At 36.4% G+C, this 16,131-nt stretch overlaps 1 protein-coding gene across 1 annotated transcript; it reads right to left on the bottom strand.

Moving 5' to 3' along the window:
* Nucleotides 1–1,835: 1,835 nt before the first annotated feature.
* On the bottom strand, nt 1,836–7,121 carry LOC132933251 (uncharacterized). The gene has a single exon (XM_060999563.1). The coding sequence runs from the start codon at nt 7,119–7,121 to the stop codon at nt 1,836–1,838; it is 5,286 nt and encodes a 1,761-aa protein (XP_060855546.1).
* Between the last annotated feature and the right edge of the window lie 9,010 nt (nt 7,122–16,131).

Below are 16,131 nucleotides of genomic sequence, written 5' to 3' on the forward strand. Positions count from 1 at the left end.
ATTTACTATCAAAACTTTTACAAAATTGCATTGTCGTTATCCATTATGTGTTTTTTGGTTGAGGTTTACTTATTTATTAATTTCTTATAAAAATATGAATAGTAGATATACTGAAAATTTAATTTAATTTAAAAATTGTTTATTATTTTGATTTTGAATATTGTGATTTACAATGTTGAAACCTCGAACTAAGATTAGTCAGTGGTTGAAAAAATATTTGATGATATAATATGATAACAACGTTTACCGGACGAGTTGACATAGAATATAGATACTTAACGTTAACTTTACCGGCCTTTAATTTTACAGATATAGTAACACATTACAAAAAAAGGTGGATAAGTGGATGTCGCTCTGCTGTACAGTAGGTTACAAGTGGGTCACTGTAATGAATGGTGTTAAATTTGAATTCAATGATATAATATCATTGTAAAAGAAAAACGATTCTGAGCGAAAACGGTCAGTCAGCCTATGATTTTACCAAGTATATTTGATGATATTATTGTGAATAAAGTAATTTATATATAACCTATTTACTCGGAGCCTTGTTTTAAATTTTCAATCTTTAGCCATAAAAGTTAAACATTTTATACATTTTTAACCACAAAATAATTAATAAATTATAAATTTGTGTTTAGCCGCGATAGCCGATTCAAATGAACACGGTTGTATCTCGACTAGTAAATTTTAACGCTGGGTACTACTATCAAAATTGATGAAACAAACAAATAAAAAAAAAACCAACTAGATAGTTTTATAAAGTGGACTGTATAAATATATTGCGCTTATATAAACTTAATTAAACTATAACATGAGAGCGTCTTAAAAGCTATGTTAGTCCTAGCACAATTGCAACAAATTAATTATAATAATAATATCAGTCAAGAAAATGATTGATAATACAAAAAATAATACACAATAAAAACACGTACGACGCTGATAACAATCGTCGTGTTAACAAAATAATAAGAATATAGGTGTGATACGTCTGACCTGGCAGCTGACTGGACACCTTGCTCCACACGACGTACCTCTCCGTTGACTAATACATCCAAACCCGCTCACTCGGTGGGTTTTTGACAAAGTGTAGAAAATAAGATCCCGATGAACGAGCCTTTTATCTGTACAAGTGACAGCTACAACAATGCGGCGGATAGGTAAAACCACAAAAACACAACAGGAAAGGACGGACGTACGCGCGCAGACAAAACGCAAATGGCGACGACACAACACACGGCGATGACGATCACGTGTACGTCAAGATCGAGCAGTTTCGTGAATCACGAGTCCGCGACTTTACCACAGCGACGATATTAGAGAAACAGAGTGTATCAACGGCTCATAATATCGCGCGTGAAGAATGACGACGACCATACGCATCATACGAATACGCACCCAAACACACGGCATAGAAACATTATAACGAAACGCACGCGGTTAACAGGACGCGCACTGTAATTTACGATGCGAACACGGAACAATTCAAAAATTCGATCACGGAAACGGTCAACGGTCAACAACACGTTTTTTGTCCGGGCACCGAGCGTGCGCGAGGACGGCGATGAACATAGCGGTGATAGCAACGCATGCGCGGTAGGAGCCATAGTCTGAGAGGCCGGGCGCGCTCTAGTGCTGTCTGGCCCGAACATCCTCCCCCGTTTTGAAAGGGTGCTTTCAAAAGGTATAAAATTCTCGATCAGAACGTACCACTCACATAAATAAAATAATAAAAAAAAAATAATAATAATAATGTAAGATAATAATTATAACAATACATAAGGAAAATGAAAACAACAATAACAATATTGAGGATATCGGTAATATGGGAGCCCATCTTAAGGTCTTGGATCCACTGGAAGTCTTACCAATTTGACAACAGGACGTTTGAGTATAGCGTCTTGCGTTTTGACAGTCGCTACACGCACAATGTTATCTACACCTGGATGGACCTGGATGATTCGACCGATCTGCCATGCCATGGGCGGTCGTGACGGTGTGTTGATGACTACAAGGTCGCCAACGGACAGATTTGGTGTCTGCTTAAACCACTTTTGCCTTCCTTGTAGGGTGTGCAGATACTCATTGCTCCAACGACGCCAAAACGACTGTTGAGCTTGGCGGAGTAATTGCCAACGACTCAAACGGTTAGTTGGAGTATCGACTACATCCTTCTCTGGAAGTGCTAATAACGGTTGCCCGATTAGAAAATGACCTGGGGTCAACACGCCTAAGTCGTTTGGATCACTGGAGAGCGGTAGCACCGGTCGAGAATTCAAGACGCCTTCGATCCGCGTCATGAGAGTTGTAAATTCCTCGGTCGTGTATACTTGAGCACCGATCACTTTCTTCAAATGGGTTTTTGCGCTTTTGACGGCAGCCTCCCATATCCCGCCAAAATGTGGCGCTCCCGGTGGGTTGAAATGCCACTTGCAAGGCATACGACCACATAAGGTATGCTGATTGGAGGCTTCATCGAATAATTTCTTCAGCTGTTTTGCAGCACCAACGTAATTTGTACCACAATCTGTGTACATGCTACTCGGAATGCCACGCCGAGCGACAAACCGGTCTAACGCAGCGAGGAATGCGTCTGTGGATATGTCGGATACGGTTTCCAAGTGCACGGCCTTCACCGACATACATACGAATACCGCGAGGTATATTTTATTCGCACGCGCACCGCGACGTCGACTTTCACGCACCAAGAAAGGTCCACCGTAATCCATCCCGACGTTGAAAAATGGGCGGTTTGCTACCAGTCTAGCAGCTGGAAGATCCCCCATAAAAGGTCGTGGGTTCATACTTCTGAACCTGGTGCAAGGAACACAAGAATAGGTAAAATTGCGGACAGCTGCTCGGCCAGAAATAATCCAAAATCTTTGATGTATCATTGAAAGTACTAATCGAGATCCTCCGTGTAGCGAGATATGATGAAAGTGTCGAATGATTAGCTCGGTGAGATGAGTCTTTTGAGGTAAAAGGATTGGATGTTTTGAATCTTCATTCAACCGTGCATGTCTTAATCTTCCGCCGACACGAATGATCCCGATTGCGTCGATGAAAGGAGCTAACTGGGCTGTCGTTGTCGGAGTTATGGAACCTTGATTCTTTATCTGTCTACGTAGATCCGATAGATGTGTCAGTTGCGTACACAAGACAGCCGCGTTCAGTGCATGGTCGTATTCCATCCGAGTGATTGGTCCGCTGATCTTAGGACTATTTCGACGACGGGCGAAGCGAAAACAGTATGCCAACACACGTTGCAATTTTGACAACGACGAAAATCGTTGAATGATTGACTCACAGTTCGTTTCTTCATGTATATGCAAAACATTTGCTGTGCACTTCATCTCAGGTAATTGATCAATCGGTGGTAATGTTAACTCGGACATGGTAGACACAGGCCATAGATGGTCAGATTGTAATAAAAAATCTGGGCCATGAAAATGTAATGAATTCGAAATCAACTCGGAGGGGAGTAATCCTCTTGATGCGGGATCAGCTGGATTGTTCATAGTTCTGACATGGGCCCATTCACAACCTGGAGTTAATGACTTGATTTTGGAGACTCTATTGGTGACAAATATCTTGAACTGTTTTTGGTCAGCCTGAAGCCAACTCAAAACTATCGTGGAGTCAGTCCATGCACGGACACGATCAATGATGGTAAAACTCTGTAAAACTTTATACTGGTGGAAGATGAGACGTGCCAATAGTAAGGCAGCGCACAACTCCAAACGTGGAATCGTTAACGACAGGTCAGTATCAGAGCATTTTAATGGAGCAACTTTGGTCTTACATGCAATAAAATAGACCTTGACAACATTCCTCTGGTCAACCACACGTAAATACACATTTGCCGCATATCCTTTCTGAGAGGCGTCGGAAAACCCTATAAGTTCCACCTGTTTTGAACATCGGATATCAATGTGCCGCGTTAACGTAACCTGAGCTAGCGTGGGAAATTCGGAAATGAATGTGTTCCACTTGTCAATTAGTTGTGTCGGTGGCGAAGTATCCCAATCCAGTTTTTGCATCCACAATTCTTGCATAATGCATTTGGCCCAAAAAACAACGGGGCCCAACGCACCAACTGGGTCATATAAACGAGCTATTGTTGAGAGTATTGAACGCTTAGTTGGATTAACTTTATTGATATTAATGTGATAACCTAAGACATCCGATGTAGTACCCCAATGCAAACCTAATACTTTTACTGACTGATCGTCCTTAAGTTCGAATGGTGCATCCATTGCGCGGTCTTCAGTAGATATATTTTTTAATAGTGCTTCACAATTACTGGCCCATTTCTTGAGATTGAAACCGCCTTTACGTAGTAATGAGATGACTTGATGCTGGAGCTCCAACGCTTCCTCTTCCGAGTCAGCACCTGCTACAATGTCGTCCACATATGTTGATGTAATTAATAGATTTTTCGCTAAAGGAAATTCAGATCCATTTTCTAAGTCTAATTGGTGTAAACATCTAATTGCCAAGAACGGGGCTGCGTTGACACCATAAGTAACAGTACATAATTCGAATTCTTGGACTTCATCGTCGGGCGAATTTCTCCAAAGTACATGTTGATATACGCAATCGGCATCATGAACTCGGATCTGCCTGTACATCTTCTCAATGTCGGCGATGAACATGTACTTATGGAAACGACTTCGAAGTAGTATATCGGTAATGTCCTTTTGCAATTTTGGTCCGGTCGCCAAGCAGTCGTTTAGTGAGAAGCCAGATGACGATTTGGCCGACGCGTCAAAGACTACCCGAATTTTCATGTTACCATTCTCTCGTTTGACCACAGCGTGATGAGGGATGAAATATTTTCCTGGTTTATCCGCTACGCGCATGTGACCGAGTGACAGATACTCATTCATAAAGGAACGATACGCGGAATATAACTCGGAATCCTTTGCTAAACGACGTTCAATATTATACAAGCGATTTAAGGCCATGGTACGAGAGGAACCAATACTACAATGCGTAGCCAAGTCTTGATTTAAATTACATTGAGCGTTAATTATAGACCGAAAAGGTAAAGCGACGCAAAACCTGCCTGATGTGTCCCGTGACACTGTTTTACAAAACCACTCTTCGCATCGGTCATCTTCTGTCGTTGGGTGTACTGGGATTGTCGGTTCTTCCACCCTCCAAAATTGTTGCATGGTTTCATTTATGACTGGTACTGCACTAATAGTTAACGACATCAGAGGTAATGAAGTAGGATCCCTGAGTGAACCAACAATTATCCAACCGAGATTTGTGCGCATTGCTGACGGCAATCCAGGCGTATGGATAATGTCTGCTTTGGGCTGCAAAATCATCGGGTATAAATCACCTCCTATTAACATGTCCACGGTTCCAGGATGATCGAATTCCGGATCAGCTAGTACTAGGTGTTGATATCGTGTGCGCACCGTAGCAGGGAGTGAACATGTTGGCATTAATCCAGTAATTTGGGACAATATTATAACATTATTTGCTTTAAACAGTGGTTGATCTGACTGAAGCGGGAAAAACGCGCACTGAGTAACACCTTTTACCTTGGACACCGGTTGTTGAGAGAGGCCAACTACTTCTACACGACTCTTGTTGCGTTTAAGACCAAGTCTGGTGGCACAATCTGCAGTAATGGCCGAAACCTGTGACCCACTATCTAACAAAATTCGAACCTGATGAGTACCACCTGTGTCATCTTGTATACGAACAACCGCAGTACCTAACACTACAGTTGCTTGTGTCAATATCGTACCTGCGAACACAGTGCTATTTTCAACTGGTTTGGACGTAGAGGGCTGAACATCTGACTTTTCTTGCTGTGTCATCTCCCTGTTATTCTTTGTACCAACATTTTCTAAATGTAACAGTGTATTATGACGACCTTCACATTTTTTGCATGTAAAAGAAGCAGTACAAGAGCCAGCACTATGCCCAGTTTTTAAGCATATAAAACATAAACTATTATCGCTCACAAACTTGCGCCGTACTGTAACTGGTTTGCGTTTAAATACAAAGCAACGATAAATCTGATGTTCATGTTGACAAAATAAACACTTTGATGCTGTAGATGTAGATGAAACTGACAGTGAAGTTTTGCCAAGATGCCCAATTTTGTTTCTTTTACTACTACCTTTAAAAGTGCTATCAGATTTGTCGTTAGTTCCAACCGAAGTTCCGACATTTTCTAAAATTTTGCATCTGTGTGCGATAAATTGTAATAATATATCTAAATTAGGCACTGCATTTTGTTCAATACTTGCTTCAAACAGTCGTCTTGTCTCTGTATCAATTACACGAGCACCAATATGAAATAAAATAAAACCAGCTAAGTCCTGGACACCAAGTGCTTTAATAGCAGAGACATTTTCAGTAAATACATGAACAAATGAAGACAGTGACGACAATGATTCTTTTTTCAAGGGTACAAATGAAAACAATTTGTCAATGTGTGCAGAAGCTAATAGTCGTTGATTTTCAAACGACTGTTTTAATGCGTTCCAAGCTATGATATAATTATCAGCCGTCAAAGGGATCGCTTTCACTACTGTAAGTGCTGGACCGGACAGGCTTAAAATTAAAAAATGGTAACGTTGAATATTAGAAATATCAGGGTTGTCATGAACTAGTGATTGAAACATGTCACGAAACGATAACCAACCCAAGACATTACCATCAAATTTTGGTAATTCAATTTTTGGTAACACAATTGCCTGTGTTGTGTGTCGTGCACCAGTAGAAACATTATTATTTGCAGTCACATTAACAGAAGTGCTATGGAAGCCAGTAGCAATAAGTTGAATGTTTGCACATACCTCTTCCATAGTATCAGTGACAACAGCATCAACATTTTCAAACTCGACTACATTATCTAAACCAACAAGGGAATTTAATACTGCTTGCTGTTCTAACTCAAATTGATCAACGAACCGTTTCAATGACAAATGGTGAGCCTCAAATAATGCGCGACGTTCAACATCTAATTTAGCTTCTTCGCCTATAGTATTTATTTTTTTAATTGACCGTAACGATGCATCCCGCGATGCACGGGCACGAACTAAAGACCGTTTATTATCAGCAGCATTGTCCAAGTCTTGACGCTTAGGCCTTCCCATATTACACGATTTTTAAGGAATAAAAGAGCAAGCAAGATAAGACGGACAAATTAATTAATTAAAATTACACACATCATCCGGAACGATGGACCAAATGTTTAGCCGCGATAGCCGATTCAAATGAACACGGTTGTATCTCGACTAGTAAATTTTAACGCTGGGTACTACTATCAAAATTGATGAAACAAACAAATAAAAAAAAAACCAACTAGATAGTTTTATAAAGTGGACTGTATAAATATATTGCGCTTATATAAACTTAATTAAACTATAACATGAGAGCGTCTTAAAAGCTATGTTAGTCCTAGCACAATTGCAACAAATTAATTATAATAATAATATCAGTCAAGAAAATGATTGATAATACAAAAAATAATACACAATAAAAACACGTACGACGCTGATAACAATCGTCGTGTTAACAAAATAATAAGAATATAGGTGTGATACGTCTGACCTGGCAGCTGACTGGACACCTTGCTCCACACGACGTACCTCTCCGTTGACTAATACATCCAAACCCGCTCACTCGGTGGGTTTTTGACAAAGTGTAGAAAATAAGATCCCGATGAACGAGCCTTTTATCTGTACAAGTGACAGCTACAACAATGCGGCGGATAGGTAAAACCACAAAAACACAACAGGAAAGGACGGACGTACGCGCGCAGACAAAACGCAAATGGCGACGACACAACACACGGCGATGACGATCACGTGTACGTCAAGATCGAGCAGTTTCGTGAATCACGAGTCCGCGACTTTACCACAGCGACGATATTAGAGAAACAGAGTGTATCAACGGCTCATAATATCGCGCGTGAAGAATGACGACGACCATACGCATCATACGAATACGCACCCAAACACACGGCATAGAAACATTATAACGAAACGCACGCGGTTAACAGGACGCGCACTGTAATTTACGATGCGAACACGGAACAATTCAAAAATTCGATCACGGAAACGGTCAACGGTCAACAACACGTTTTTTGTCCGGGCACCGAGCGTGCGCGAGGACGGCGATGAACATAGCGGTGATAGCAACGCATGCGCGGTAGGAGCCATAGTCTGAGAGGCCGGGCGCGCTCTAGTGCTGTCTGGCCCGAACAATTTGAAAAATGTTGTCAAAATTTGAACTTTAAATGCTTATAAAAAAAAATTGTGCCTATGTATTTTTAATATTTTTCAACTGCTATTAGAACGATATATCAGGAGCCTTATATTAAATTTTCACGCTTTTTTACCCAACAAATAAAAATTTATTGATATTTATAGAAAAAAAAACTAAAAAAATTTAAAACTGACAATGTCCGTAAACAGCTCAAAAAGAGTCAAAATATTTTCAACATTTTATGGTGTATAGAAAATGCTAATATGAACATTCAGTGAAATTTTCAAGTATCTACAGTCATTCGTTTTTTAATTACAATAAAATAAGAAAATTGTTACATGAGAAATCGAGTAAATATCAAATGTTGTAAAAATATAAATTTCAGACGCTCATAAAAATTTAAATTAAGTTTCTTCTAGACATTTTTTTTTTTGATAAAGGTAGACAAACTTATGAGTAATCTTATATTACATTTTCAAATCTTAGATTTAAAAAGAAAAATTTTTATGAATTCTCAACTCAAAATAATTTGCTTTTTTTCGTGATTTTTCCGTATTTTGTCAAAATTTGAACTTTAAATGCTTATAATTAAAAACTGTGACTAAGGATTTTTAATTTTTTTCATCTGCCTTTGAAACAATAACCTAGGAGCCTTCTATTAAATTTTCAAGCTTTTTTAATCAAAAGATAAAATTTTATTGATATTTATAGAAAAAAAAAACTAAAAAAATTGAAAACTGACAATGGCCGTAAACAGCTCAAAAAGAGTCAAAATATTCTGTAAATTTTATGGTGTATAGAAAATGCTAATATAAACATTCAGTCAAAATGTCATGTCCCTACGGTCATTTGTTTTAGAGTTACACCAAAAACCAAAAACGTCGCTTGTGAAAACTACTGGGAAATTTTTGCTTTTGACCCCCCAAAGTACCAACTAGATTCACTTTCCTCTCAGAAAAGTTACTATTGAAGAAAATCCAAGCACTTTTACTGTCCTAAAAGGTGATGACAGACACAAAAATAAAAAAAAAAAATAAAAAAAAAACACACATCATTGTAGAATCAATACATTCATCGCTTCGCTCAGAATCTAAAAACAAAATATTATAATAAAAAAATAAAAAATAAAAAAATATAATATAAGTTAATTATTGTAATGTAACGACTTCTGAGAAAAAACAATTCGAGCGGAGCGACAAAATTTTTTATGTTTAAAAAAAAAAACACACATCATTGTAGAATCAATACATTCATCGCTTCGCTCAGAATCTAAAAACAAAATATTATAATAAAAAAATAAAAAATAAAAAAATATAATATAAGTTAATTATTGTAATGCAACGACTTCTGAGAAAAAACAATTCGAGCGGAGCGACAAAATTTTTTATGTGGAATATACATATTTTATTAGTGGCTTAGGGTATACCCAATACCCATAAATATATTTACCAATACACCACTGACAACAAGTGAATGAATAAATAATGAATTAAACCAAAGTGCAAATCAATATTCTAGGCTTGATAGAACTGATAGTCTAGGTTTCAAGATATCAAAATGGGCAAGCAAAAGTGGCGATTCAGAAATATTTTGTAAACTATGTGTGAATTCCATAAAAATTGATAAAAAAGGATTCCAAGCCATTGTTCGACACGTTTCAACAAAAATACATAAAAGTAATTGTAGTTTAAAACTAGGTTGTAACCAGCTACATTTGTCTTCTTTGCCACTCTCAGAATCTGATTCAAATGTGTCAACAAAAACATTGACATTAGATACTTTTTGTGCTAAAGACCTATCAACTAATGCAGAAATAATTTGGTCAATGAAAACAGTTCTGTGTAACTATTCTGCTGCTTCGTGCAATGATTTATTTGATGTTTTTAAAGCAATGTTTAGTGATGGAGTTCCTTCGTGTTTCTCACTTGGTCGTACAAAATTATCATATTTAATTACAGAAGCTTAAGGACCATATTTCAGAAATATATTACTTGAAGAATGTAACAAAGTTTATTATACCCTCATTTATGATGAAACAACAAATGTCGAAGGAAAAAAAGAACTACAAGTAGCATTACGTTATTGGAGTGATCAAGAAAATGAAATAGTTACTTGTCATTTAGAAACATTTTTTATTGCATCTGCAACTGGTGAAAAATTGGAAGAATATAAGTATAATGCTGTCTTTACACAACTCTAATATATCACATTTGAAAATGCTCATGCTTGGAAATGACGGACCTAATGTCAATAAAAAGGTGTTTCGACTAATCAATGAAAATATTTTATGTAGCAGAGGTTGTGGACTAATCAATATGGGTACGTGTAATATACATATTGTGCATAATGCTTTTTTAAAGGGTTTACATGTGATTGAAATGTCTGTTTCTGAATATATTATTGATGTGTACTATTTTTTCATTGGATGGCCTAAACGCTGTGAAGTATTTACAAATGTTCAAATAAAACTTTCGGATACTCAACACAAATTTTTAAAACATTGTTCTTCAGGATGGCTGACTTTAGGTAAAGCAGCTTTAAGAATTATTGAACAATGGGACTGTCCATTGAGTATTTTACCGTTTTTATCCCTCAAAAATTTTCCAATCTCATGAATGCCTCAAGGTATCTAAGTATTGTTAAGCAATTAAAAAATTCTTTGTTTAAAGCTGAAATATATTATGTAATTAATAGTGCTTCAATATATGAAAATTTCAATATTTTATTTCAAAGAGAAGAACCTTTGATTCATGTGTTACATGATGAACTTAAAAAGCTAATTCTCATTATTGCTGGACGTATATGCAAACCAAATATTTCAATTAAATGGTATGGTAATGAATCTGTATTTGATAGTAACAATTTGTTGACAATACCTCACTTGCCTTCAGAAGTTTCAGATTTATTAAATAATAGTAATACCAAAGAAATTGATAAAAAAATATTCGTAGAAAATATCAAAAAGCATTATATTAATGGAGCTAAATATATTTTGAATAAAAGTTCTTATGGTGTTTCGCCAAAAATCAAGTATTTCAGATGTTTACAGCCTCCAGAAATTAAAAAATAACAAAGTTGCTATGATATTGGCAAAGTGGCTCGTTTTTTTACCTGTGAAGGTAGATATAACCATGTTATCTGATGAATGGAAACTTTTAAGATTAGAAAATTTAACATATGTTAGTGGACAAAGAATTGATCATTTTTGGAGACAAGTATTTAATATGAAAAATACTATGGATGGACCAAAATTTCCTTTAATAACTACTATTGTGAAATGTGTTTTGTCTTTGTCTCGTGGAAGCGCAGATGTAGAAAGAGGGTTTTCAATTTCTGGTAAAGTATTAACAGAAGACAAATCTGCTACGTCATGTAAAATGTTGAATTCTCGTCTTAACATTAAAGACGGTTTGCGTAGATTTAAAAATAAACCATATTTTGTTCCAATTACAAAAGATTTAATATAATCTGCTAGAAATACTTACCAGAAATATATTTTGTACCTTGAAGAGCAAAAAAAAATAGAATCTGAAAAGAATAAAAAATAGAACAAGATAAAAAACAGATAGAAGAAGCAGAAAAAAACTAAGAAAACAAGAAGACGTTTTGGAGAAAGAAATAGATATTTCTAAGCTTGAACAGCAATTGAAAAATGATAAAGTAATAGTTCAAAATAAAAGAAAAGCATCAGATAAATTTTTAAAAGAAGATAACGAAAGACTGAAGAACGCTCTTCAGAAAGGAGATCTAGTTGAAGCACATATTGTGTATATACACACATGTCAGCCTATTTGTTCACTATATCCTCCTTATATTCATGCTATTTTCACTTTTTTTGAACAAAATGTGAGTGGCAGCCCTGCAAATGTCGTAACTTATTTATTTTGTCTTTTCCCCAACCCCTCCCTACACTAGCACGTATATTGTCGAGGCGTCGCAAGACGCAGGTCCCTACATTTGTATCTGGCCGCTCATTTGAAGAATAGCTCACGTGGAAAGAGGGTATTATAGATAGATTTAAAGTCAAGATGACTCTTTCAGAATTTATACAGTTCCAAGCCAAACGTACGCTACATCCAAACGAATTAATTGCAGATGATATATATGATACTATCATAGACTACCCCGTTCAAACTACAACAGTCAGACAGAGTATCTTTAATCTTACAAGGCATAACCAAAAATGAATGGGCTATTCCATTGACAACAGCAATGTGTGTTTCTGTTAAGGACCTCCCAGACAGGGCTGTACAGTTATATGTCATTCGGAAATGTCAATATGCCAAAGAAAATACAACTAGTCATAAATCTCAAGATAACCATAAAGAACATGGTAACTACATTCCTCGTTTCAGTTCACAAAGAATAACAGATGTAAGCAAGTAGGAAATATCAGTTATAATTGTAAAAATACACCTCAAGAAAAATTAGCACATAGTTACTAGACAAGTTCGAAAGATACCACCAATTTTAATAAGAATGATTTAAATAAAGAAGTAAAATCTAAAGAAACAGTGACAACCAAAACGATAAATTGTATTCAAGATGATTTATTTTCAGAATACCTTGTTAAAGTATCTCAAATTCCAGCCATAAACGGCAATATGACTATTGATTCTTTACCCGATATCAGATCATGTGTAACGTTACTTAGAAGGGGTTTTGTTCCAGAAAACACAACCATTTTCCCATGGCAAGATGGATCATACGCCACACCTGAAGGCAATTGCACAACAAGCGGTCGGATAAGTCTCAGAGTACAAGTTGGAAACATGGATTATGTTATGCCAAAGGTACCTACGATGCTAATCGAGGTGCAATGATTCTAGGCCGTGATTGGCAAAGAGCTGTACAGGCAACAATATCTATTGAACCAAACGGTGCTGTATGTATAACAACACCAGCATCAATGCAAGAATTTGGATATGTTAATTCCAAAAAGGCATTTGTTGGATGCGTTGTACAAAACTGATATAACAACATGCCACATATTACCAAAACATCTGAGATGAAAACCAAAAAAGTAGACCAACCGTTTCTTAATCAAGAACAACCCCAGAAACTTGAATCTTTATTTAACTCATATGAAGACATTTTTTCAACACCTGAAGCTGAAATCGGAGAATTTTCTGACATAGAGATGGATATTTTCTTGACAAACGACAAGCCTATTAAATGTAAACCTTACAAAGCAACAGATCCAGACAGAATAATGATGAGAATTTAAGTAGAAAAATGGATAGCACTAGGAATGTGTCGCATGTCTAACTTTCCGTATGCAGCACCTGCCTTCGTTGTACATCAACCATTCCATGAGTCAATTCCAAAGCGATTGGTTGTCGACTACTCAAGAACTATCAATCCAATCACAATAAAAAACCAATTTCCTATGGATGAAATGGACTTAATGATCAATAAAATAGCTGAAAAAAAATTCAAATCACTGGTAAATATTACAAATGCTTTTAAAAATTTTAAGATTAAAGAAAATGACATTTTTAAAACTGCTGCGGTGACTCCCGACAACCACATTGAATTTTGCAGAGTTACATTTGGACTTGCTAACGCACCAGCACTTCTAGCTAGGGCAATTTCGATTGCTTATGATGATTTACTTAAAATAGGACTAGCAAAGTATTATGATGATTTAGCAGTAGGATATGATTCATTTGAAGAGCACTTGAATTTCCTAGAGTCACTTTTTGAAAACACAAGAAAATACAGCCTGAAATTTACCAAAAAAAGATGTAGTTTTGCTGCACAGGAAATAAAGATTCTAGGTAGAATACTAGATGAGAAGGGAGACAGACCAGACCCTGAACGTGCCCAAGCAGTCCCAAGGTATAAAACATTAAGTACACTTTATGAACTTGGTAGCTTTTTAGGATTTGCCAACGCATTACGACGGTACAAAAATCACTTTGCGTCCCTTGACCAACATTTTGAAGAATAAACCAATATCAAGTAACATATCATCTAACTACAAAATTGTTTTATCAGATGATGTATATCAAACCTTTGTTAAATTAAAAGTAGCAATTACTTATATCCCAGTTCTTGCAGCTTTTCGTCAAAACGTGCCAACCACAGTAGAGACAGACGCAAGTTACGAATGCCTAGGCGCTTGTCTCTCCCAGATACATTATGACAGTACTTGTATAATTTAATATGCAAGTAGGACTCTTAAAAATCCAGAAAAACGTTACCACGGTAATGAGTTAGAGGTTACAGCAGTACATTGGGCTATAACTGAAAAATTTCGATTATACTTGGTCGGTCTAACCTTCAAACTAATAACCGATAATTATTCCACAGCGTACATTGTCGACAAAGCAATGCTTAACAGAAAGTTTGCCAGATATGTTGTTGACTTGTCAGCATTTGATTTTAAACCCATCTACAGAGCTGGAAAAATGAATATCATTGCAGACCATCCATCAAGATATCCTCAACCTGTAAACGATGAAAATCTATGTTGTTTGGCAATCATGAATTCACAAAACGAGAAATTAGTACAAGCTCAACAAGCAGATGCCTTCTGCCAGCAAATCAATAAGAAACTTAAGAGCACAGAAAACACAGCTCATATTCTACAGATAAAACGTATGTACAAACATGAAAATAACATTTTAGTCCATGTTAATATGGAAACTGTAGGTGAGGTACCTAAAATTGTTATTCCATTTTCATACCATAATACAATTTTACAACATTGTCATGATAACACAGATTTCGACATTAAGAAGACTTTATCTAGGATTAGAGCACGTTACTGGTGGAGTTCCATGAGACAAGACTGTTCACGGATGTAATACTTGCCAACAAGTTAACAGAAGAACTACACTAGCGTATGGAATGTTAGGTGAGAGACCCATACCCGAAGTCCCCTTCGAAATCATCTCAGCTGACTACCTTTCGCTTCCAACTACAAAAGCAGTAAACTGTTATATAATAGCACACATCTGTCACGCAACCAAATTTCTCTTAGCTAGACCAACATGTACCACTGCCACAAATTACATCATCCATACACTTGAAAATGATATCATAAATCACTATGGATTACCAGTTACATATATTTCTGACAATGGTTCTTCATTTACTAGTTTTAAGTTTAAACTATTTTTAGAAAAATTTGAAATACAACATCCACTATGTCCACCATACACCCCTCAAGCAAACGGACTGGTAGAACGTTCAAACGCCACTATGATTTCAGTGTTATCAAAATGTTCTATAGAGCACCCAGACGATTGGGATGTCAAATTTAATAATAATAGTAATTTATTTTTGCAACATAAGGATATCATACAATTATTTTACAAAATTTAGCTTAAGAGGACGCCACACCTAAAGCGAAACGTATACAACGGCCGAGAGAACACGCTGTTAAGTGTTTTCGCGATGCGCAGGCACGCGGCATTTAAGCCGCGCCCATTACTCGTAGTCGACGATTGGCCGAAGATTTTGCTCATTCGGGAGTGACGTTTATTATTTTCTCAACCTTCGTCTGTGACAGGTCGAGTATATATATAATATATATAATATATATATATGTATACAATGCATACACGCATATTATGCCACATTGCCACCGCGGCGCTCCGTAATCATGTTAATATTCGCGCGTACCTACGTGGCTTGTATTTATTGCATTATTAAATACTTACTTCATAAAAAATATATTCAATACAGTATTACTATACGTTATGCTGCTACCACATAGGTATGTTTTTTAAAAGGTCGTACCTTTCTACCTATCTTACTTATAATAATTTGAAACCTGTTATTTACTAATAACTAATAAGTAATAACAAAGATATGAATATTACGCGTGAATTCAATAATATATTTATTAGTTTGTAATTCATAATTAATGTACCTATTATATAGACA

Source organism: Metopolophium dirhodum, chromosome 1, assembly GCF_019925205.1.
Source record: "Metopolophium dirhodum isolate CAU chromosome 1, ASM1992520v1, whole genome shotgun sequence".
In the NCBI taxonomy this organism is placed as follows: domain Eukaryota; kingdom Metazoa; phylum Arthropoda; class Insecta; order Hemiptera; family Aphididae; genus Metopolophium; species Metopolophium dirhodum.

Coding starts and splice junctions, on each gene's coding strand:
- LOC132933251 (XM_060999563.1), bottom strand. CDS start 7,121: ATGGGAAGGCCTAAGCGTCAAGACTTGGACAATGCTGCTGATAATAAA.